The sequence below is a fragment of the Diabrotica virgifera genome, chromosome 8 (genome assembly GCF_917563875.1).
Source record: "Diabrotica virgifera virgifera chromosome 8, PGI_DIABVI_V3a".
NCBI lineage: Eukaryota > Metazoa > Arthropoda > Insecta > Coleoptera > Chrysomelidae > Diabrotica > Diabrotica virgifera.
In genome coordinates this window covers 164,004,613-164,029,481 of record NC_065450.1, presented here as the reverse complement: position 1 = coordinate 164,029,481, position 24,869 = coordinate 164,004,613, and the positions used below count along the sequence as shown (strand labels likewise).

General features: G+C 32.6%; 1 protein-coding gene across 1 annotated transcript in view; it reads left to right on the top strand.

Moving 5' to 3' along the window:
* The first annotated feature begins 14,656 nt into the window (after positions 1-14,656).
* Positions 14,657-24,869, top strand: part of LOC126890748 (F-box/LRR-repeat protein 14) — a 109,131-nt gene continuing 98,918 nt past the window's right edge. The window contains exon 1 of the mRNA XM_050659919.1: positions 14,657-15,217. Coding sequence (XP_050515876.1) covers positions 14,776-15,217 — 442 coding nt within the window. The 5' untranslated portion in view covers positions 14,657-14,775. The remainder of the gene's footprint in view (positions 15,218-24,869) is intronic.

Sequence of the window (24,869 nt, the reverse complement as noted above, 5' to 3'; positions counted from 1 at the left end):
GTGCAATTTTTAAACCCGAATAACTTTTGATTAAAAAATAAAATAGAAATTCTGCTTACTGCATTTGAAAGTTCAAGTCAAATTCTACCGGTTTTGATTATTTGCATTGCTAAAAATTAAGTTTTTATTTGTTAAACAAAGCCATAAACACATAGTGTTTCCCCTGCCCAATGCATGCGTTTTAATGTACGTAATCTACGTAGAAATGGTCTGTATGCCGCCTACTCGTTCGATTTCAAACGGGAAATGCATTGAAAACATCATTCAATCACTATGTGTTTATAGCTTTGTTTAACAATAAAAAAATTAATTTTTAGCAATGTAAGTAATCAAACCCGATAGAATTTGACTTGAACTTTCAAATGCGGTAAGCAGAATTGCTATTTTATTTTTCAATCAAAAGTTATTCGGGTTCAAAAATTGCAATTTTTCGATTTTTTGAAAGTTCAACCGCGTTTATGTCGAAAACTATGCATCCTACGAAAAAACTTGTAAAAACATTTTTTGCTTAGAATGACCCAAAAAATACAAAACAATGTTTTGTTTTGCGAGAAATCTCTGTTATGTGATTCCTCAAGTTCTTTGTTTATAACAATCTTATCGACATCCGGATCGACTGTTACAAAAAAATTCGTGTTATACGGGTCAAAATACATAAAAAAAACTTGGGTAAGTCCATCTGAATTAAGGAGGCCGTTGTACCCCCACTGGCGACAGGACTAGTGGTAATATTTTCCAAATCTATCTTTGTCTTACAACGCACTCAGCCAAATATAATATTGTCAGATATATTGTCAGTCAGACACTGACAATCAGTGACAATTTTAAATATTTGACATCGCATCGGGAATATTTTGAGTTATTGATTAAATATTATTGATATATAGTGTATTTGATAAATAATTGATTTAAGACGTGAATTTAATAAAAAGTTATTTATTGTGTATTATTTGTGGAAGATCCAAGCAGAGAATACATCAGGATAATATATTCTGTGATCCAAGTATTTTGTTGTTAAAGATGTTCAAAATTGTAAGCGTTCCATAACAATATATTATAAAAAAATCACTTTAAAACTTTTCCTCTTTTCTCAATTGAGTATTAGTTTTTGTTGTACCGTTGATTGATTTCAATCAACGGTTATACAAATAAATTATTACAATCACTGAATACATAGTTAGTGAAAAAATTATCACATTTATTAACTGAATTATTAATTTGCAATTATAAAAATAACAGTTATCCAAGAACATTCAAAAGCCATCTCTTTAAATTAATGATGACATTTTCAAGTAGAATGACATTCTAGTAATGTTTACATATCCAGACCAGTGTGAATTTTAATACACGTAATTTGCCGTGTAAAGACAGAAAAAGTAGGGACACACGTAAAATATTTGCGAATTATGTACCCATAGCCTTAAAATACTATCTTTTCGAATATGTATATAAAAAGATTGTTTTACGCACATTTTTAAAGATATTCTAAATGTTTATAAACTACAAAATTTCAAAAATTTGGCATTAGGATTTTTGACTCTATTAATTATTTTTATCTTTTTTTAATACATTTTGATACTATGTATCACTCTTCTACTTTCATTTGGCATACTCAGAATTGCCCCATCTTCATTATTTTCTGTCTTATCTTATTGCAAAATAAAGGTCTCTGGGATAAACAAATAGACTAAACTAATTAAAAAATCGGTCTCAAATTTTGAAGGTTTATTAAGTACGTCAATACCCAACTATGGGTGAAACACTAAAGTTCTAAGGTAGTTTTAGTAAAAGTTATTAGCAAATAACGATTTTAACTTATTTTGCAATTTGCGTAGCATAAAATTAACTTTTTAACTTTCAAAAATCGGCATTTTGAAGGTTTTTAATGTTCTAAAAAAGTGAATTTTGTAATTTTATGTCAACTATTTAGATTTTGAATGGGGTGCAAAAAATCGAAAAAATCGCGATTTTTGCACTAAATTGTTAATAATTAAAAAAACGGACGCCAACTCTAGGCAGGAAACAGGTAGGTTTTCTTTCTATAAGTCTACAATAACTAAAAAAGTAGTCAGCTACCTGGATCTTTGAGTGTCCCAAGAAAATCCTTATTACTCTTTACTAATATGCTTCATTTTTCCAAACACGTCAACTTTATGCAACTGTCAAAAGTATACTAATGGCCGCATCGCGCTAAATTTTGGCATAGACCTACCTTGAATAGCCCATCTTACAAACGTTTCCATTCTTAACCAATTAAGAAAAGACTCTCCACAACATATATGCAGCGAATTATACAGTTCTTTTGACAGTGATTCGAAGAGGTGATGATAATTTAGATAGATCATTTGTTTCTGGAGACCTACTGTCTGGACATTTGTCTCTGGGAGAAGATCAATAGGACGGTAATCAACCAGATAGTCCGACCAAATTCAGAATTCAGAGGGCCACTCATTCTGTTAAACTGTTAGAGCACCTGAAAATAGAGACAATGGAGAAAATTTGTGGTACATTAGAAGAAATCACAATCGGCAGTAATGGGGAAACGACAAGAGATAGGGTCGCTAAACGCTAAAAAAGATTAGACTTTCTATAACTCATGTTGTTTTCGCGATCTCAAATCGGCGAAGGAGGTTACTTATCGAACCACCAGGTACATTAGCTACTAAAACTAAACCCAATGACTAGTAGTGGAGAAGAATCCGTATTTGTTAATGTACACCGTAAAATGTAAATTATGATAGTGATGTAAATAACGATTAAATTAAATATTCTTACATTGTCCTAATTTTTCCTTCGAATCGAGAAAATGTGTTACGAGAAATTTCAATTTTTTCTTATTTATTCTTGAGGTTGGCGTGCCACCGGTGTATTTTCTCACAATTTCTCTGCGATTTTGCGTGAAAAATAACCATAGCGATATCGATGTAATAAATTGTAAAATTATTTATTTCTTGGAGGTCGACGCAAATAGCACATGACTGGAAGACACTTACTTACAATCAGTACAGAGAGGCACTACTTTCTTTGGCGTTTCTGTTGAAATATTTTTCTACCTTTACGGTCCAACCACTGGAAGAATATACATAAATGGTTTCTTTCAGTAAGTAGGGGAGTCGATAGAAATTTTGACTACGGAAAAAATCAAACATGATAAAACTTTTTGTAATTTGATTAAGGGGATCGGTACAAAGTTTCGGCTCGAATGCTATTTAAATGGAATTCTTTTTTTTTTTAATCCTGAGAAAACTAATAAGTATTTTTTAAAAATTTAAACGCAGAATGAAAGATTACGTTCTTACCGAGGGCTGAAAGTCCCTGAAGACTTCTATAATGTTTATTTTAATTAAGTTACAGGGGTGAAAAACTAAGAAAAAATGTAGTGTGATTTTTAATTTCAAATATCTCATTCAAAAGAAACTTCTTATTTATTCTAAGGGACTTTCTGCTAGTGTTGCCCAAATGCAAGAACAAGACGAGACAGTCTTGGTCTTGGTCTTGCGCGAATACACCTGGTCTTGGTCTTGGTATTGGTATTGCGCTCTCGGTCTTGGTCTTGGTCTTGGTCTTGCAGCAAGAGTCTTGCAAGTCTAGCAGTTGCCCATTAGCCTATTGCTATTTATTAAGCGTTACTTTAGACCTTAGAACAACGTATCAGAGTAGGTACATTTTTCTTGATTTGTTAACATAGCCATATTAGTAACGAGCAACAAAATTAATAAATGTCTAAACAACTGACACCGGGTGGGGTTTGAACCCACGATCTAAGCGATCCGGATCTATGCTATAACTAAATTAGCTATCTACCATGGCTAGTGTGACCAACTCCAATTCAGTCGAATCCGGGACAATGCTGAAAAAAATACCTAAAACCCGGGACCCAAAACCAAAATTTTAGTGTAATTTATTTATGTAAGTACAAATTAGCACAACTAAACACACAGCTGTTATACATATTTGACGGTTGAAAGTTACTTTTATAATTTTTAAAACATTAACTGTCATCAATGTCACTGAAAGTATTTTTTCGTAGCAACGAAGGGCATCTGACGTAATATATTTGACGACGGGATATTATCAAAAATTATCGGGTATAATATCTCAAGAGAGTGAGAATAAATTGAAAATAATGCGACAGTTTTTCGAAAATTTGTTGTCTGGCAATAGACAAGAGAGCCCGCAGGGCTCGAGTGGCTATTGCCCAATGACAACAAATTTGAATAAAAATGAAGCATTATTTTCTTATTTATTCTTATTGTCGTGTGATATTCGTAAGATTATTTTTTAATACGTATATTATGGATATTTTCTTAAATGTGACAGGTGTCAAAACTAGGAACTGGTTGCCATTAAACAGAAACAATCTACTTAAAAAAATTCTATCTGTAATTTTCTACAGTAGATAATTCTCAGTATAATTTTAATCTGATTGGACAGAATTAAACACGTGATCAAATATCTTACTATACGATTGGAAGTTAAAATCATTAAAAATAATCAGTTTAATTTTTATTTCTGTAGCTTTCTATTGGTCAGAATCTTCTATCAACGAAATAATCATATTAATTAACTGAATTAATGATTTAAGCAATTATACAACAAAATAACAGTTATTCAAGAACATTCAAAAGCCATATCTTTGAAGTTAATAATGACATTGTCAAGTAATGTTTACATATCCATACCAGTGAGAATTTTACTACACGTAATTTGCCGTGTAAAGACAGAAAAAGTAGGGATAGCCGTAAAATATTTGCACCTACACTCTTCAAGAAATATTTAATAAACAACATATCAAACAGTTCTACTCCAGAAGTGGCTGCTTCATTTTTTAATAAACAAACGAACTACAAAATTAGTTTTTTTTAAATACCTACGAAAACTTCCTCGAAAACTCGACGTTTAGGCTGGATTTTTTCCGCTCGGAACTTTCGTAAATTCCAAAATTTATGCTTAACCTCTGAGTGGCACTTTTCTTCTATGGACGTCGACTATAATTTCAGTGATTTTTTGAGTAAGCTGGTCTGTATCTTCAATAAAGCGTTTCTTTTCATCACAATTAAGCCAAAACATCGCAAACCCTGGGCTACCCAATATCAGCAAAGAATATATCACTAAGTAGAGGGCAATCTATTTAAAACTTACAAAATCATCTAAAAAATTGTACCTACTATCAAAATCGTCTGAGAAGCTCTAAAAGTGTTGCAAAAGAAACTTGGTCCATAATAAACGATCTTCGAAATAAAACACACAACTCAAACATTTTCCCTGCCAGACCCAGAAAATTCCTTTAACCTCCGCTACGCGTCGGGCAGTAAACTTCATTCTCGGGAGGTAAAGTAGCACTTTCCTCTCTTGATATACAAATAGCTATTTGTATAACAAGGGAGGAAAGTGCTACTTTTCCTCCCGAGAATGAAGTTTACTGCCCGACGGTAGCGGAGGGCAGTAATCATTCAAGGGAGGAAAAGGCACTTTACTCCTATGTTATACATATGGTTTTTCCACCTTCCTCAAATAACAAGTCAATTTTTGATTTTACTTAATTTATTTATGTAACTAACCAACAAAATTTATTAGAACTAAAACTAACAAGTAGGTACACATAACTGTCAACTGTCAAATATAAGTTTAATTATTAATGTAAACATTGTTAAATCAGAATAACAATTTACTGTTTTTTACCATTCTGCAAAATACAGAGTGTTTTTAAATAAACTTTAAAATGTATAGATACTTACGTAATAGAAAATAGATATTGTACAGGGCGTCAATAAGTTATATTTCATGAATGAAATACCATGACGTCACTTTTACTTTTCCTCCCTAGGGAGGAAAAGTACAACTTTGCTTCCTACAATCAGGTCCGGAAAAGTATACTTTCGGTAGAGGTAGGTGGAAGTAGTTATTTTCATAACAAGTGCGGAAAGTCATACTTTTCCGCATGCGATTGCAGTTTGCCGAACGACGCGAAGCGGAGTTCGCCAAGCAGTTGAGTGAGGAAAAGAGACTTTCCGCAAGAGTTAGGAACAATATTTTTTCTACGAGCATTTAAAAAATGACAAAATCTTAATCAATTACATAATTGAATTAATTAAATATGAAAATACAGAAATTAATTCTTTGACACAAGGTTGTCAAAACCAAACTTTCAATATAATTGGTTAGCATGACGACGCTCTTGATTTCCATGACGACGATCTTGGTTTCCATGACGACGATTCAAAACAACTTTTATTGTCAATGGATTTGACTTTCGAATATGTATTATGTCAAAATCATTTTATTTTATCGAATTGTCGCGTTAATTTCATTAAAACGAACACAATAAGATACATTTGAAATAGGTAAATTAGTAAATAATATCGAAATATTAGTTTATTGCATGTATTATAATTATTTTAAGGCTATATTAAAATATCTAAATTCAGTGCGGAAAATTAAAACTTTTCAAACTAAAACGCGTGCGGAAAAGTAGACATTTTGCACGCTCGTAGAAAAAATGTATTTTTATTTTGATGGAAAATAAAATTATTTTTATTTTGAAAGATTTTTATATACCTAGTATTTACTATATTTGAAGTAAAACGCACTACAAAAGAGTACCTTTAGCGTTCAGCGGTTTTTATTCTTGTATTTTTTATTACAACAAAACTTTATTTACTATTATATTTATAGTAAAATGAGTGGTTCTCTGTAGTATTAAACAAACTTCGTAAATTACATTCTTCAATTCTTCATTATCAAACATCAAAAATTGCCTCGGCTCCAACCAACAAGTCTTCTCTTTTGCTCTCGTACTTAATACTCGTATCCGTATCGTAGAATCAGCCCTTCTTGGGCTTCAGTTAGGGCGCTGATGGTGGGGGCCGTAGTGAAGAACGAAGTAGCCTCGTGGAACTTAAAAATGCCGCCGTGAGGAACCGAATCGATACGAGCCTGGCGAATCAGAAACGGACTCGGCATTTCGTGACGAATTTCGGCATTCTTAAAGGTAACTCCATTCGTGAGCCAGTTACAATTTTCAAAATAAAATAAATAAAATATCTAGATATCTATTTTGTACTTATTTATTTTAGAAATAAATGTTTTAAAGCAATCGAAAATTTAGTCATTGAGGCATAAGCGAATTACGTAAAAAAGGGCTTCCAAAAAAAGTGGTAAAATTAAAACCAAAGTTAAGTGATCTTACAAGGTAAGATCATCTATAGATACATCTCTTACATAGGTAATACCTATAAACATTAGGGGGACGGAAAGTTTGTACCCCCGTCTTCCTAGATGTTGTCCAGGGGCGTCATTTGATAGGGGGCAGGCCCTGAAAATTACTGAAATTTACAAAAAATAGATCAATTTTGTATTATGTTTGCATATAAATGTATTGTATATATATAATGCTTGCCCCCCCCCCCTATCAAAATTTCAAATGACGCTCCTGATGTTGTCCAAGCTTTTAAAGTTTTGCAGGACTCGACTGCTTAAACTACAAGCTAAATTTATTACTGCCACGCCAATATTAGAACTACATATCTATACTAAATTTACAATCAAGATGCATAGAAGTAAACAAACCAAGACACGTTAAACTTAGGACAAGCTTAGGACACGTTTGTCCTAAGCGCGTTAGGACAAACTAGTTTGTCCTAAGCGCGTTAGGATAAACTAGTATGGCCTAGGCCAAACTAGTTTGTCCTATCGCGCGTAGGCCAATCTAGTTTATCCTGATATAAATACATACACTTCAGGCCAAACTAGTTTATCCTGATATAATAAAGACTCACACTTCAGGATAAACTAGTACGGCCTAGTCTAAACCAATTTAGCCGAGTCGAAAGTAATTTAGCGAACATGTAAGGACTTTTACATGCGGGGAATTTCCAAATCACGTCCCAACAGGGATGGCAAAAAAAATATACATCGATATATTGTATCATATGATACATCGAATGAAGATATTGATACATGCTATAAATCAATATATTCTTGTATAATTAAATAATATAAAAAATAATAAATAAAAGGATAAGGTTTTCTCCAAAAATTAAAAGAAAAAATACACTTACGAATAAAATCGAGTACGAATTAATATTGTTTTCACCAAGTTTAAAAAAATGAGAAAACGTTGAATTGTTCACGTTCGTCAGTCCGTCCGTCCGCCCGTCCGTCTGTCTGTCTGTCTGTCTCTCCGTGAACTCAACTCCTCTGTCATTATATCAGTTGGAATAACAAATGAGGTGTCAAATGAAAGCTTATAATCCAACGATGGTACTAAAGGTGAGAAAATTGACTTAGGCTGTATGTCCGTCCGACCGCGAATATAACTGAATATTATTGTTTTGTTTGTTACGAATAATTATAATTTTAATAAAAATGATTATTTTTCCAATAACAAAGTATTTTATTCAATTTATTATTTATATTAAGCCGTACTAGTTCGCTGAATTACTTTCTTCTTCTTGGCTTTTTCCCATTATGAGTTTGCCGTTTTCGTCTTCCATAGCACTCTATTCTCCCAGGCGCCATCTCTGAGGTCTCTATCATAGCATTTCCTATGTGAGTTTTCCATCTCACAGCAGCTCTTCCTCTCCGTCTTCTTCCACGCGGGTCCCAGTCCAGTAATCTTTTCGGCCTTCTGTGCTCCGGCATTCTTTGTACAATCCCGTACCATTTCAGGGCTCTACTTTTACTACCACAACTTTTTTGTAATTGAGCATTCTACTACCTCTATTCTGTTTCATATTTCCTCTGTTCTTATTCTATCCTACCTTGTAATTTCTAGACGCCTTCTCATAAACTCCAATTCAACTGTTCATATTTTATTTCGTATTATTGTTGTCACTGGCCATTCTTCCGCTCTTGTAGGGTAATATTCAGCACTATACCCTGAAAAATCCTTTTTTGTTTTCTTTAGTTAGAGTGTTCTCAGGGCCGGATTTAAGAGGTGGCAGGCTGGGCAGCTGCCCGGGGCCCCACATTTCGGGGGCCACCACAAAGCCCCAAACATAAGAGGTTCATTTAAACAGATATTGGCAGGAGATACAGGAACTCGACAATGTATGACAAGTATAAAATGAAGGAGCGTAGAAGTGATAATATAATACATTGTTCATGGTTATGTTTTTCACCTTCCACGGGGTGAGTGTATTGCTTCGTTTGTAAATTATTCTTATCTAGTGTTCGTACACATTTTAGCCACAGAGGATTTTGTGATTGGAAACATGCAGATAGTAGGCTTATAGACCACACGAAATGTCTAAAGCACACGAAATAATTGGGCGTATTGATACTGAAATAGCAAAAAAGGCCGAAGAAGTAAAGAATTATGTATTGGAAAATGGTAACTCAAAGACTAATTTTAGTGTTATAAAGTTTATTTGTGAACAAGATTTAGCATTTCGCAGCGAACATGAGTTGTCGAATTCATCACAAAATGAAAATTATTTGGGAATACTCCTGTCATTAGCTGAATATGATTATTTTTTGAAGCACTATATTAATAAATATTCAAATCCTGGAAGCGGACATGTCAACTATCTTTCATCAACTATATGTGAGGAAATTGTACATCCGATGGGTCAAAACGTATTAAATGAAATAGTTTCAAGGATTAAAAAGTCAAAATATTATTCATTTTATATCAATCAATTAACAATCAATTTCCTAGAATAATTTCTTAGAATTTCTTGTATTTTTCAATTCTTCTACATATAGATACAACTTAACAAAATGTTTAAAACAGCAACGCAGACCGTGGCAAAAATATTATTGTTTCTAAAAGAACAAATACTACTAGATGGTCATGGAGGTAATGCCGCAAAAGGACTAGTTAAAGGTTATAATCAGATTAAAGCAGCAGTATACAACATTTTGGAAGACTATGAGCAACAATTTAAAACTCGTAGCATTGCAAATGGTTTGTACCTATAATCGAATGTGTTTACTGGAAACAGAGAGGATATTAGGGAGGACAAACAGCACAAGTCGTATTCTTCAAGATCCAAATATTGGCCTTAATTCAGGAGTGGCAGCACTTAGAACACTTAAATAAATTATACAGTCAAGACGTGACAATTTCGAAAGATATGAGAACATCAGAGAAGTTTATAACTCAAAATTTCAGTCACATTATTACCTCTTTAAGTAATAGGCTTTCTGCATATGAATCCATTCATTCCAATTTTGTATTTTAACATCATGTGGGAAAATTGGAAAATTTAACGTTCAGTGAATTTGAAGCTTACTCACCAACATTATCATCAACTTACCTACATTTATAGCAATAATTTAGATGAAAACTTATGTCTCCATCTGGTACAGTTTGTAAGATTCTTTAATTCATTTAAAGAGGAAAGCAGCTCATCAAATATAAGCAAGGAACTTCAAATGTACCAACTGGTTTACCAAAAAGGTTTAAAACTTAGTAGGACAAAAACAGAGTATTTGGAATGTTCATTTAAAGATGAAGTTACTAGAAATAAAATGGTATCTTTGGATGGTAAAATGATTGTGAAAAGCAATAGTTTTAAGTACTTAGGATCGGTATTATAGAGTAATGGAGAAATAGATGGAGATGCATGCAGTAGAATTAGGGCTGGATGGATGAAGTGGAAAGAAGCGAGTGGTGTGTTATGTGACAGAAAAATTCTAATGAAGCTGAAGGGAAAATTCTATAAAACAGCCATGAGACCGGCTATGATGTAAGGAACTGAATGTTGGGCAGTGCAAAAGAAAGAGGAACAACGAATGCATGTGGCGGAAATGAGAATGCTTAGATGGATGAGTGGAGTAACAAAGAAGGATAAAATTAGAAATGAGTATATTAGGGGAAGTCTAGGTGTGGCACCAATTGATGCCAAAATGAGAGAGCATAGGTTAAGATGGTTTGGTAATGTTCAACATCGAGTCGTTAATCACCCAATACGAAGAATAGCTGAAGTGCAGATTCCTGGAAGCAGTAGGAGAGGAAGACCAAAGAAGACCTGGGGGGAGACGATAAGGCAGGACATGTTGGTAAAGGAGATTAACATTGATATGGCCCAAGATAGAATTGTGTGGAGAAATGCAATTAGGGAAGCCGACCCCGCATGCAAAGAGAATGATGATGATAATTCACCTTAATACACCAGCAGAGTGACTACATATTTTCTCGAAGAAGAAGATATTACTGTTTTGGAGTAGCCTGCTTGCTCACCTGACGTTAACCCTACAGAGCATTTGTGGGATATGCTTAAAAGAAAAATTAATGCTCGCCGAGATAATCCACAAAATACTGCACGACCAGTACAAGCTGCCCTTGAAGAATGGGTGTGTTGTGGGTACATACCACAACAAAATGTTGGGTGGTTTACACTGACTGCTAAAAAAAAAGAATGTGTGTGTACTTTGTACGCACGTAAGAAGTTATACTTCTATTATATGATTTAAACGAAATTAATATACTTTTTATTTATATTTTGTTTAAATATTAAACTAATTTACACTTACTACTTCTCAAACATTTTTATTAGAACAGTGCCAAAAATTAAAATAATAAAAGAATAAAACACACACAAACACATTAAACAAGCCACAAATGATGTCTGAACATTAATTGTCGAAAATTTTTTTAACTAAATACGTATTTTCTGGAAACACAATTATATAATAAATATACTTACAATCATAAAATGTATTAAAAAAAAAACAAAAAAGAAAGTTTATATTGGGACTCGAACCAGCGCTGATAAGAGCGGTTGGTATTGGAATTCATTCGCCTTCTCCGCTTAGCCACGGACACTATGTGTCATTATTTACGAAGATCGACTAACTAAACGGATTAAACTTGTGATATTTTGAAAATTGATCAAATTATTTTAATTTTGAATTGAAATGATTTAGAATTGAAAAAATACAACAAAACATAGAGTAAAAAACAATATATTAGGTGAATATTGATAGAAATTTTGATGGTAATCAAATTATATAAATAAAAGTACTACATACTATGTATTTTGGCAGATCAAATAGGTAGGTTTATACCCATGATACATTAACAATTATTACGTACCTGTTGCTTTTAAAAACTATTTAAAAGTCACTACAATATTATAAACTTTTTTGTTTCTGTCCTCACAACAATAAAACTAATATAGTATACATTTGTTTACCTTTACCTTTACCTCCAAACCACAGCTGCCATATCGGATAATTTTTGACATGTCATTTGAACATCCAATCAGAACAAAGTTATAATGCGCATGCGCCGGGCTGATAGGTTTTAACATATAAAAAAATCACCCTCTATCGCCGGTAAAGAAGTATAACTTCAAAAAACAAATAAATAAAAAAAATTTACATCATTTGTTTTGCATTGAAATTTTTCATCACTTTAAAACAAGTAGTTTCAATTTGTTATTTCCAGACTTACTTGTTCCAGACCTTGTTTGTATTGAGTATTGGGGATGAAATTGCTTTAAAACAAATATTGTTTGACTTGATATCTTGGTTTTTTTTAATTCGCTTGAAATAATAAGACTTATCAGGTGATCAATATAAGTTTGGTTGTGAGTATATCTGTAAAAATTTTACTAACATTATTTTTTATAAATTTTCCGCCCCCTAAAATCTGCCGCAGGGGCACGTGCTCCCCTGTCCCCTCTAGATCCGGGCCTGTATCTAAAACCAATGTTTATGTGGAAACTGTATTTATAGACCAGGACGCATCTGTAAAAATATTAGTACATTTGGACGTTGAGAGGTGACTCAATTTTTTTTGCAGAAATTGCTTGAAAATAACTCGAATAATAATATTTGAATTATCCTCCCTCTCAAAAAGGTCCGGAACATTGTTTAAATAATCAAAATGTCAAAAAATGAATGAAGAATTCGATTTTTTTCTTCATTTTTTGATTATAACTTTAAAAATATTCATTTCCGAGAAAAGTTGTACTGACATAAAAGTTGCGTAATTAAATTTTCTACAATATAGAATTGGTTAAAAATTTAAAAAATAATCACCCTTGTTGCAAAATAGCAATAATTGCGAAAAAACCATACAAAAACAAGTATTTGCATTTTACGGTTTTGAACCATTTGTGCTAAACTTAGGACCTTCATATTTCATCCGGAAAAACTTTATGATATAGTAAAACAATACTGTAAATTTCATTAAGATCGGTTTAATAGATTTTGCAAAATAAATTTTGCAATCCAGCTTTCGCAAAAAAATTTCATTTTTTCAATATGTTACAGGACTGAAAATAAAGAAGATAGCAAGAAGATTTTTTTTTGCTTATAGAAGTGTACCGTACCTTTCATTTGCAATTTGCAAAACTAAAATCGATTAACTATCACGGCGTCAGGAATTTTTTTAAATAAACATTAATTATTGGTGCTGCGCGCAGGACAGCGGATAGTTTGCTCTGATTGGGCATTCCAATGACCTTTGATAATGATTGATACATTTTAATTTTTATTACATTTTGATATAAATAAATAAATTTGTTTATTGCAAAATAAAAACACATACTGTATCCTTTGAAATAACACTTTTTTGGCAAAAACTTTCTTTGTTCATATATTTTAACTTAGAGAATAAAAGTTTATTATTTTTAAACATATGCAATTGTTTAAACAATATTTCACAAACAATAATAAAATTAGTTTGATTTTTGTGGAATTAAAATATTAAAATGTAACAAAATATAGAGTAAGAAAATAATATATTAGATAAAGATTGAAAGAAATTTTGGTGGAAATCAATTTGTGTGAATCGAACACCGCTGTCCTGCGCGTAGCACCAAAAATTAATGTTTATTTAAAAAATTTCCTGACGCCGTTGTAATTATTCGATTTTAATTTTGCAAATTGCAAATGAAAGGTACAGTACACTTCTATAAGCAAAAAAAATCAATTTGCCATCTGCTTTATTTTCATTCCTGTAACGTTTAAAAAAAATGATTTTTTTTTACGAAAGCTGGATTGCAAAATTTATTTTGCAAAATTTATTAAACCGATCTTAATGAAATTTACAGTGTTGTTTTACTATATCATAAAGTTTTTCTGGGTAAAATATGAAGGTCGTAAGTGTAGCATAAATGTTTGAAAAACGTAAAATGCGAATACTTGTTTTTGTGTTTTTTAAATTTTCAATTGATTCTATATTGTAGGAAATTTAATTACGCAACTTTTATGTCAGTACAACTTTTCTCAGAAATGAACAGTTTTAAAGTTATAATCAAAAAACCAATAAAAAAATCGAATTTTTCCTTCATATTTTGACATTTTGATTATTTAAACAATGTTCCGGACCATTTTGAGTGGGAGGATAACTCAAATATTATTTGAGTTATTTCCAAGCAATTTCTGCAAAAAAATTTGAGTCACCTCTCAACGTCCCCGTCCATCTCAAAACAGATGCGTCCTGTACTATTATTAACTATCAAAATTTCTCAAAGTGTCTAGTTGTTAAATTGTAAGTTTATATTTTTAATACCACAGCCCCCATTTTAATATTGTTTAAAACAGATTATTTAAAAAATGAACTCCATCCGATACGCTACCCTTCCACGGAGAATTCCCTCCTTCTACAGAAACCTCTCTATCACGTGGTGCGCACGCCAGCCAATGACGCCACAATTCATCCCGACTTCGGACTGGTATCTAGCATGCGGAGCTCGTCAAACGAAACCAGTTCCAATCGAGAGTTCGAGATAGTGAGTTCGCGTCAGTTAGTATGACACTTCTCACGTGAAATCGTGATATTGTGCGGTGTAGTTCGGTTTGAATTTCATCATCACCATGATGGAAGACCCGACACAAGTGTTGTTTACAGAGTTACCAGTGCCCTTACTATCTACAGCCGCGTTTCTTCGGCATCACACCAGGTACCAGCCGTACCATCTTCCTCATAGGTTTCACATTCAAGAGTTCGTCCAACAGCGGACCTACGAGGAAGAGCAAACGGAACTCGACTCCGGAAAAACGCACATTTCCTGTCTTTATCCCGAGATCTTAGCTATTATCTTCAGCTATTTGGACGTACGAGACAAGGGAAGAGTAGCTCAAGTGTGTACTACATGGAGGGATGCTGCTTACCACAAATCGGTCTGGAGAGGAGTGGAGGCGAAGTTGCATCTACGTAGAGGAGCGAATCCGTCTTTATTTCCATCTCTAGTGAGACGGGGGATCAAAAGGGTTCAAGTCTTGAGCTTAAGGAGGTCACTGCGAGACGTTATTCAAGGTAATTTTTATTATGAGCACAGAAAAATAACTTTTAATAAAGTCTTACCAATTTGTATGTTCGATACTCTGGACTCTGGACTGTTACAGTTACGGTAAAACGTTGAGTTTTTTTTCTTAAGTATGTCCTTGGTAGAATAAACGTATGTTCTCAGCAATTGTGAATATAAGTATTAATTTAAACAGGTATCTCTGCATCCTACAGGTTTTTTCAAGGCCAAAATAGATTTAAAATAGATATACTAAAACATATTTACTGCTATTTCACTGTTACTGTCAGTTTGTGAATATATAAATACCTAACGATAGATATTTAATTTGAAAGGATGAAGTTGTGCAAACAATGGTATCTACTAAACTTGTTTACATAAATATCGTTGAATGTATAAACCGTTGCAAAAAAACCCAGTTTCTAGCAAAATAAAACCATTTTAGTCATAGTATTTGTTTAAAAAAATAAGAACAAAGTTTCTTGTAATGCTTTTCATCGCTAATGTATACTTACTAGGCCTGGATCCCGCGTACCAAAAAAAGTTGATTAGCAATAATAGCAAGCTGTGTGGATTGCAAAATTTATTTTGCAAAATCTGTTACACCGATCTTAATGAAATTTACAGTGTTGTTTTACTATATCATAAAGTTTTTCTGGGTAAATTATGAAGGTCCTAAGTCTAGCATAAATGGTTGAAAAACGTAAAATGCGAATACTTGTTTTTGTATGGTTTTTTTCACAGTTATTGCTATTTTGCAACAAGGGTGACTATTTTTTAAATATCTAACTAATTCTATATTGTAGGAAATGTAATTACGCAACTTTTATGTCAGTACAACTTTTCTCAGAAATGAATGGTTTTAAAGTTATAATCAAAAAACCAATAAAAAAATCGAATTTTTCCTTCATATTTTGACATTTTGATTATTTAAACAATGTTCCTGACCATTTTGAGTGGGAGGATAACTCAAATATTATTATTTGAGTTATTTTCAAGCAATTTCTGCAAACAAATTTGAGTCACCTCTCAACGTCCATCTCAAAACATATGCGCCCTGGACTACTTAGAATGAATAAAAAGTTTCGTTTGAATGAGATATTTGAAATTAAAAATTACACTAAATTTTCTCTTAGTTTTTCACCCCTGTAACTTATTAAAATAAACATTATAGAAGTTTTCAGGGGCTTTCGGCCCTCGGTAATAACGTAATCTTTCATTCTGCGTTTAAATGTTTCAAAAATACTTATTAGTTTTCTCAGAATTCGAAAAAAATAATGCGTTTCCGAATGAATCCCATTTAAATAGCATTGAAGCCGAAAGTTTGTACCCATCCCCTTACGTAGATATTTATCAATCTACATTCTACATGCATAAGGTTTCGGCTCAAAACCTTCTAAATCCTCTTCAAAATACCACTGAAATGTTAACGTAGAATCAAACCCTGCTATGTCCATAGTTTTATTTAGTGGCGGATCCAGAGGAGGGGTATGGGGTCATAACCCCCCCCCCCCCAAACAAAAATAAAAAATATCAATTCAATAATACAAAAAAAAAGAAAAATCGAGAGCTGTCAAACAAAAAAAAATTTAGGCCCATCCAACAAATAGTTGAAACCCCACTTATCCTAGGGGTGGTAAGACCTTGCATCAGAGAAAGTAATTAAATCACCCTCAAGATCCATGACCCACCTCAAAAAAATTTCTGGTACATATCCCCAACTAACATTACAAAATGTTATGGGGTACCCCCCTTGTCACTCAGGCATATGAAAAATAGATTACGACTGATTCTCAGATCTACGAAATATACATACAATATAATTTTCATAAAAATCGGTCAAGCCGTCTCGGAGGAGTATGGCAACTAACACTATGACTTATATGACAGCAGAATTTTATAAATGTAAATATACCTAATGGATGGCTATTAAAAAATCGAGTTTGGTGATTGAAGGGTGAAAATTAAGAACTGTGTGTAGGTAATTTTTAATGCTACATCATATAAAATTAATGTACTTATACAAATTTTGTCCAAAAAAAACATGTCAGGAGGGCAACCCCCCTTATCACTTAACGGTATGAAAAATAGATTACAACTTATTCTCAGTCCTACAGGATATACATGTAAAATTTCATAAAAATCGGTCAAGCCGTTTCGGACAAGTACGGTAACTAACACTGTGACAAGAGACTTTCATAAGTACTATGAAATAAATTAAAAAAAAAAGTGGCTAACTTTGACCGTAATTAACCTAGGCAGATCTTTTTTTGAACAAAATGGCTGTACTTAATAAAATATGTTCGAAATGGTAAAAATTACTTTTTATTGATTTTATGTGGTACTCACAAAATCGCTGCTGTGCCATTATTTTCTGGGCAATAACATTGCAAAAAAAACTCTGTGGGATAAACAAATTAAATAAAATCTAAACTAATTGACGAATCGTCTTAAAAATTTTTGTGCATTAAGTAAGTATATTATGAACTGTTTGACTCAACTTTTCATGGAATATTTAAGTTGATTTTCGCAAAACTTATAGCAAATTTTTGATCGAAATTTTAGTTTTATTTTGCAATTTACGAAGCAACAGATATTCGGACCAAAATTCGAAAATTGTCATTTTAAACCTTTGCTCTTCTACTAAAAGATGAATAATCTAAATAAGATATTTAATTACCTTATTTTTACCTCTAGCGATTTAAACGAAAAAACTGACATTTTTGACACTTTATTGTTAATAACTAAAATTCTCGTCCGAACTGTGATACTGTGACGGGTATTTATAATGTATTAGGTATAAACCCAAAAAAACCCATTTGCAACCTGGCTGGTCAAGTGTCCCGACAAAAACCGTATTGCTCTGCATTGTTGGCAAAAACCAAGGTTTTCCAAAAAAACAAGGTTTTTTGGTTTAAACCAGGTTTATTTGATACAAAGTATAGTAATAAGTCTAAATTATTTAAAAATGAATAAATTATTTTATAAAATAATAGTAATAAACAATGAAAAAAATGATTAAGACAACTTTTATTTTTATTTACGCACACAAAAAATTAATATAACAAAAAAACATCTTCAAACGTAATAATATTCAAAATAACTAAGTTCGAAAGTAAAACGATAGAATTTATTTATCTTAATTTTCTTCATTTGCGGCAGCTGTATTACTTTAAATAAAAACACCAGTTTGTAGGCTCAATAAAAAAAATCAGGTTTTTTCTTAAAAAAAAAACAGTTGGTTTAAACCAAGGTTTTAACCACGTTGGTTAAAACGTGCCAACCCTGTTTCTCTGGACTACACTGTCGTATTTGTAGAATAGTACAATAAAACTTTAATGAAAATTCCACACCTGTAATTTTGAACCAATCAAAATACGTTATTTTGACAGATCACCATGGCAACGGAGGTATTTTATCCGAAATTTTTTGCTCGTGGGGTACCCAACAGCGAATTATAGTGGACATTTTTTGACGTTTACAATAACAGAACATTTTTGACAGACTGGTTTTTATTTGTTTACATAATTTAGTTTTGATTCATTTTCTATCACTTGTAGTTACTCAAAACTTATGTAAAATTGAAGAATATACTATTTTGTATCTTGAAATGGTATTCCCATGCAACTACAATGAGTAGAAATTACGAATTTGAAAGCCTAAATAATTGCTGACAAAGCTATGGCGCGCTATTAATCTGTTCATGCAGCTTTGGATTTTCAAATGCAAATTTGGTGTGGAATTTTCTTACCGAATACCACGCGAAGTCAAATTAATATCCGGAAATTTTTTTTTGATCATGAATATTTTTAGAAAATTTCCGGAAATAATTTGATCTCTAGTGGTATTACTAGTAATTTATATTTCGGAGATTTATTCATGAATACAGTTTATAATAATCATAAAATGCATTAGGAAATATTGCGATTAGTTGTGTTGGCTTCTATGAATATTTTGATTGTTGATCAAAGTTAAGGTCCAATAATGAAAAGGCTCAATAATGAAAAAACGGTATTCAGATTCAGAGTATATATTTATGGCCTAGCTATTCACATTCTCCAAAATATATTTAATCTGTTTGGAGATACTGCCTAAGTCTAAACCTTATATACTCTCTCTCTGTCGTTTCCTCATTGCTAAGTGTCGTGATTCCCTATAATACGAGCAACTACCTCTTTCCATCGGCTTCTGTCCTGAGCTTCCCTCATGGATTCAGAGAATGTTTTTCCACTGACTTTCTGCACTTGATCCGTCCATCGAGTAGGTGAGCGACCTCTACTTCTGCGCCCTTCAATGTTTCCCGAAATTATAAGTCTCTCAAGATTATCATCACTTCTTCTTGCAATATGGCCGAAAAATTTTAAGACGATGGAGAGGCAAATAGAGGAAATCGAGTCTGAATATTAAGCTCTTGGAGGATTGAGTGATTTGTTCTGTGTTCCGTCCATGAGATCCGAAGCATTCTTCTCCAGCACCACATTTCAAAGGCGTCAATCCTTTTTCTGTCGTCCGATTTCATTGTCCATGTTTCGGATCCGTAATTAAATATGGAAAAATATATGTACTTAGGGACTTAAACTAATATCAGTAGTTGAGAAAGGAAAAGTAAATACACCCATACCTCGCTATACGGCCGCTCTGTATACGGCATTTCGCTATAACGGCCCTGTTCAATTACGGAACGGTTTCGATTTACGGCCTAAAATGTTTCGCTATAACGGCTCCATGTTGTCATTCTCGCGCAAACGCAATTTCGTTGCATACTCTTTCCTATTTCCACTTGTTTATGCATAATTTGAAAATAAAATGAGATGAGGCCTCATCTAAAGAATATCTCAACATTTTAAAGAGAATTGTTGAGAAAGGTGGTTATAAACCTGAACAAGTGTTTAACGTAGACGAAACAGGACTTTATTGGAAGCAAATGCCTGATCACACGTACATTTCAAAAACCGAAAAATCTGCGCCTGGTTATGCTCTAAAAAGAACGGTTAAACCACTATAAAATGGTCTAAAGAACGATTAACTTTGCTATACTTGGTGCAAATGCCATTGGTGATTTTAAACTCTTCTAATATATTTGTCCGAAAATCCAAGGCATATTACAGAACTAAATAAAAATCATTTACCCGTTATTATATGGAGATCCAACAAGAAAGCTTAAAGTTTGTAGATTATATTTGGTTTTTGAAACATATTATTATTTTATATACCAGTGCATGTGCTTTTTTTTGTATGTCTTTTTTATTTAAATGGAATAAACAGATAAAATGCATTTTTAACATGTCACATATTTAACAAATTCGGAACCGATCCCATCAAATTTTTATGAATTTGTATTAGAATAATTGATTCGTTATACGGCATTTCGCTTTGCGGCCATGTTTCGTGGAACGTATCTAGGCCGTAAAGCGAGGTATGGGTGTAATACATTTTAGAGAAACTTTACAAATAATTCTGAACTCAGCACTAACAATTATTATATCGATAGTAACCAGTGGCAGATCTAGAACTTTTCTTGGGGGGGGGGGGGACTTCCACTGAAACACTAACCAAAAGACATAAAGATAAACTCAAAAACACTACATAAAAGATATATCTACCTAAATAATCACTTATAATAGCGAGTTATTGGGTTGAATTTGTCTGTCTGTTTTTATGTCAGCTAATATATTATGTTTCAACAGTTTTTTTTCTTTAATTTTGAAGCTTCTTGGGGGGGGGGTGTCTCTCCATTTTCCCTCCCCGTGTATTCGCCACTGATGGTAACCGACGCTTCCGTTTGCCAAGTTTATGAAAATGCAAAGTCTAACAATTTTACACTCAACGAAAAAGGTACGTAATATCAATAAAAATGTTAATTCAGACAACAAACGCAATACCTTAAATTTGTCCAATTCTTGGTTTTATTGGAACAACAAAGCGATGTTCATCAATGCATTATTTTCGTTGTTGAGACAATGTATTACGTTTATTGAATGGATGAACATTCATTATGTATACCATAATATCACTTTATTGATATTACGAACTCTGTTCATTGAGTCAACGAACACTATTCATTGAAACAACAACGTCGTTAATTGACCGACGAAGACTATTCGTTGTGTCAATAACAGTGTTATTTCTCCTAACGTATTTCGTTTATTTCTACAATTATTTCCGTTTATTCTTACCATTAATTACGTTCATTCCCACAATTAATACGCTTATTCTTTCTTACAAGCAATTCTATTCATTCTTACAATCAGTTTCGTTCATTTCTACTATGAACGTATTTTATATTAATTACTGAATGCATTAGCCCAATGTATGATATTGATTAATAATAATTTTTAAAATCCCCTTTTTTGTCCTAAACCTAATGGACTTTACACTGTGTGATTTCTCATAATATGAGAAATCATTTATTATGATTTCACTTTACAGTGCGCTGGAATAAGTGTTACATCCCCCCCCCCTATTAACTTATTTATTTTTAGCACGTAAGCAAAACGCTCGGACAGGTCGATTTTTAAAATAATCAAAGTATATTATAACATCAATGTTTCGAACTTTACACGATCCCTCTTCAGGTGACAGGCATAACTTTGATTTTTTTAAATGAGAAAGTACACCATGTGACAATTCATTTAAAAGCGTTTGAAATAGTGATTCCAAAAATGTATATCACTTTAATTCTTTTTGAGAGCGCAGGTGCAAAATTTCGATCGAATTCTTTTTAAACGCATTCATTTTTTTGGAATCCTGAGAAAACTAATAAGTATTTTTGAAAAATTTAAACGCAGATTAAAAGATTACATTATTACCGAGGGCTTAAGTCCCTTAGAATAAACAAAAAGTTTCTTTTGAATGGTATATTTTAAATTGAATATCACACTAAATTTTCTCTTTTTCACCCCTGTGACTTATTAAAATAATCATTATAGAAGTTCTCAGGGACTTCAGACCCTCGATAATATTGTACTTAATATTTTATTCTGCGTTTAAATTTTCAAAAATACTAATTAGTTTTCTCAGGATTCGAAAAAAATTTTAAAAGAATTCGACCGAAATTTCACTATAATAGACACACGAAAACTTCTTTCTACTACGGACTACACTTGGAAACGAAATGAAATTATTATTCGGCTCTTCGGCAGAGGTAACAGCATTGTTTAACAAAGAATTCTTTTTTAAACAATGGTAACACAGAGAAGCTAGGGGTATCACGACAAGGAAAAGCCGTTACATTTCAAATGGTCAAGCAAAACATTTATTGTCTCAACAACTACGTTTATTGTCACCATGAACGCATTGATTGTGGTTATTAAACGCAGTAGTAGATTGATTAATGCATTCGTTGTCACAGCAATCAGTTTACATCTATACAATAATAATATATTACTCTATATTAACAACATTTGTACATTGTTTTAATGAAATCTGTACGTTGTCACGATAAACCAAGGTAATTGCTTGTCATCTACGAAATCAAGAAAGTGAGTTGCTGCCAGAATTAACATTTATTAAATATACGAAACTAAGTTATTGGCTGAATAAATTGAGTGTTTTTGACTAATGTACTTTAGTTTTTTTCACAATTATTATTCAGTCATTGTGACAATAACCAAATACATTCGTCAATGTCTAAAAGTTCGTTGAAACAAAAAATTAAATTGTTGTTACAACGAAATACTATTCAATAATCACTGTTAATCAATATTACGAACTAAATTTTTTTGAGTGTTAGTTGAATACACTTCTGGAATCTGTGATTAGAAAGAGCAAAATTAGACAGTTGCTAGTAGTAATTCAGTGTGAAAGAATTGGTTCAGATGCAAAGGTGGACTTTTCCTCCAATTTGAGATCGGGAACAGGAAAGTTATAAATTGTTTTTTTAAGTTTACTCAGAATGACATAAAGTGGAAATGTCCGGTTTTGAATCTAGACCCCTTAAGTAGTATACTTAAAACTGCAATAATTGTAATAAAAGAGACGAAGCTTGATAAAAGAACTGCTAAAAGTTTAGCTTAGAAGTTTTTGAAAAATATACATAGATTACAGTAAATAATCTCTTTTTTTCACCTCTTGGTTGTAAATTTCTGTGGGACGAATTGTAAATTAACCCAATAAATCATGAAGGATTATTGTTAATGCCCGGGGTTGGAGACATGGTTGTTAAAACGATTATACATAATCTTACGCCGCCTTTAGATATTCCAGAAGCCTTTCCTCAGTGTGGGATCGACCCCAATAAAGACGGGAAACTAAGGAAAACAAACGGCCTCAGTTTAGGATTCTGTAAAAATGTTAGAAAATATTAAAAGCCAGGTTTACTTCATTTTTATAATGTAGTACATACATAATACTGCAATGCAGTAAAGTAATATAAAGAAATAAGCATAATGTATGGTATAACTAGACCCAAACCAGACATCCAAAGGGAAAGTTATCCTCCAACACCAAATTGTTCTATAAGGTCCACATAACGTTCAGAAAAAGTCACACCATTTTGAGCGTCGGGTTTGGGGGGAGAGGTGGGAGAAATCGGTAAATTCGTAGTTTTTTACGTTTTTCGTCAATATTTCTAAAACTATGCGGTTTAGCATGAATAACCTCCTATACAAAAATGTTCTACATTAAATTTGAAATAAAAAAGGTCCTATGCATAATCCTTTTAAAATGAACGGTTTAAAAGTTACAGAGGTAGTATAATATAATTGGTCCAAAAAAGGCCTAACCCAGACATCTAAAGTAAAAGTTTTCCTTCAACACCAAATTGTTCTATAATATGGTCCAATATTGTTCAGTATAAAGTTACACCATTTTGAGCGTCCGGTTTGGGGGGGGGGAGATGGGGGAAAAGTCGGTAAATTAGTAGTTTTTTTACGTTTTTTACGTTAGAAGTAAACCGCATAGTTTTAGAAATATTGACGAAAAACCTAAAAAACTACGAATTTACCGAGAGAGAAATAAAAACTTGTTTTAAACTGGAGGTGGGTGGGATTTACTTTGCTGTGTGTGTATCGTGTATTTTTAATAGTAGCAATTTTTCGTGCAATTAAAAGTTATTTTCTATTATTTATTTGCGAATCTAGGGATCTTTGCTCAGCGATGTAGCAAACTAGGAGTGTTTGCGTAAAGAAACTTGTAGACATCCCATACGTAATATACTGCGAGGCATAAGTTAGGGATATAGAAAATTTATGCTCATTTTCACAGTTGATTTTTTCGTGAACGGATTAACGGATCCCGCTAGTTTTTTTTACTATTTTAGATATATGTCTTTAGTATTGTTCGTTCGTTCGCTATAACTTTTCCCATGCGGCACGATTCATTTTCAAACAAATTAAGTCAGAACATAAAGTGAAACGTACGCCGATGTGTGTAGTATATAGTATACATCGGCGTTCGTTTCACTTTATGTTTTGACTTAATTTGTTTGAAAATAAATCGTGACGCATGCGAAAAGTTATAGCGGACGAACAATATTAACACAGCTGTGCAAAGTTTTACTAAAACTTCTTTTTTGTACTTATACCGGGTGGAGGAAAAGAAATGTTTTTCTTGGTGTAGGGAGGACGAGGTACAATAATGAGTATGCATCGGAATCGTATTATAGTCTTATGTTTTGTGAACATTTTGTTTTTTGAATGTGCTTGATATCTTTAGAAACAAAAA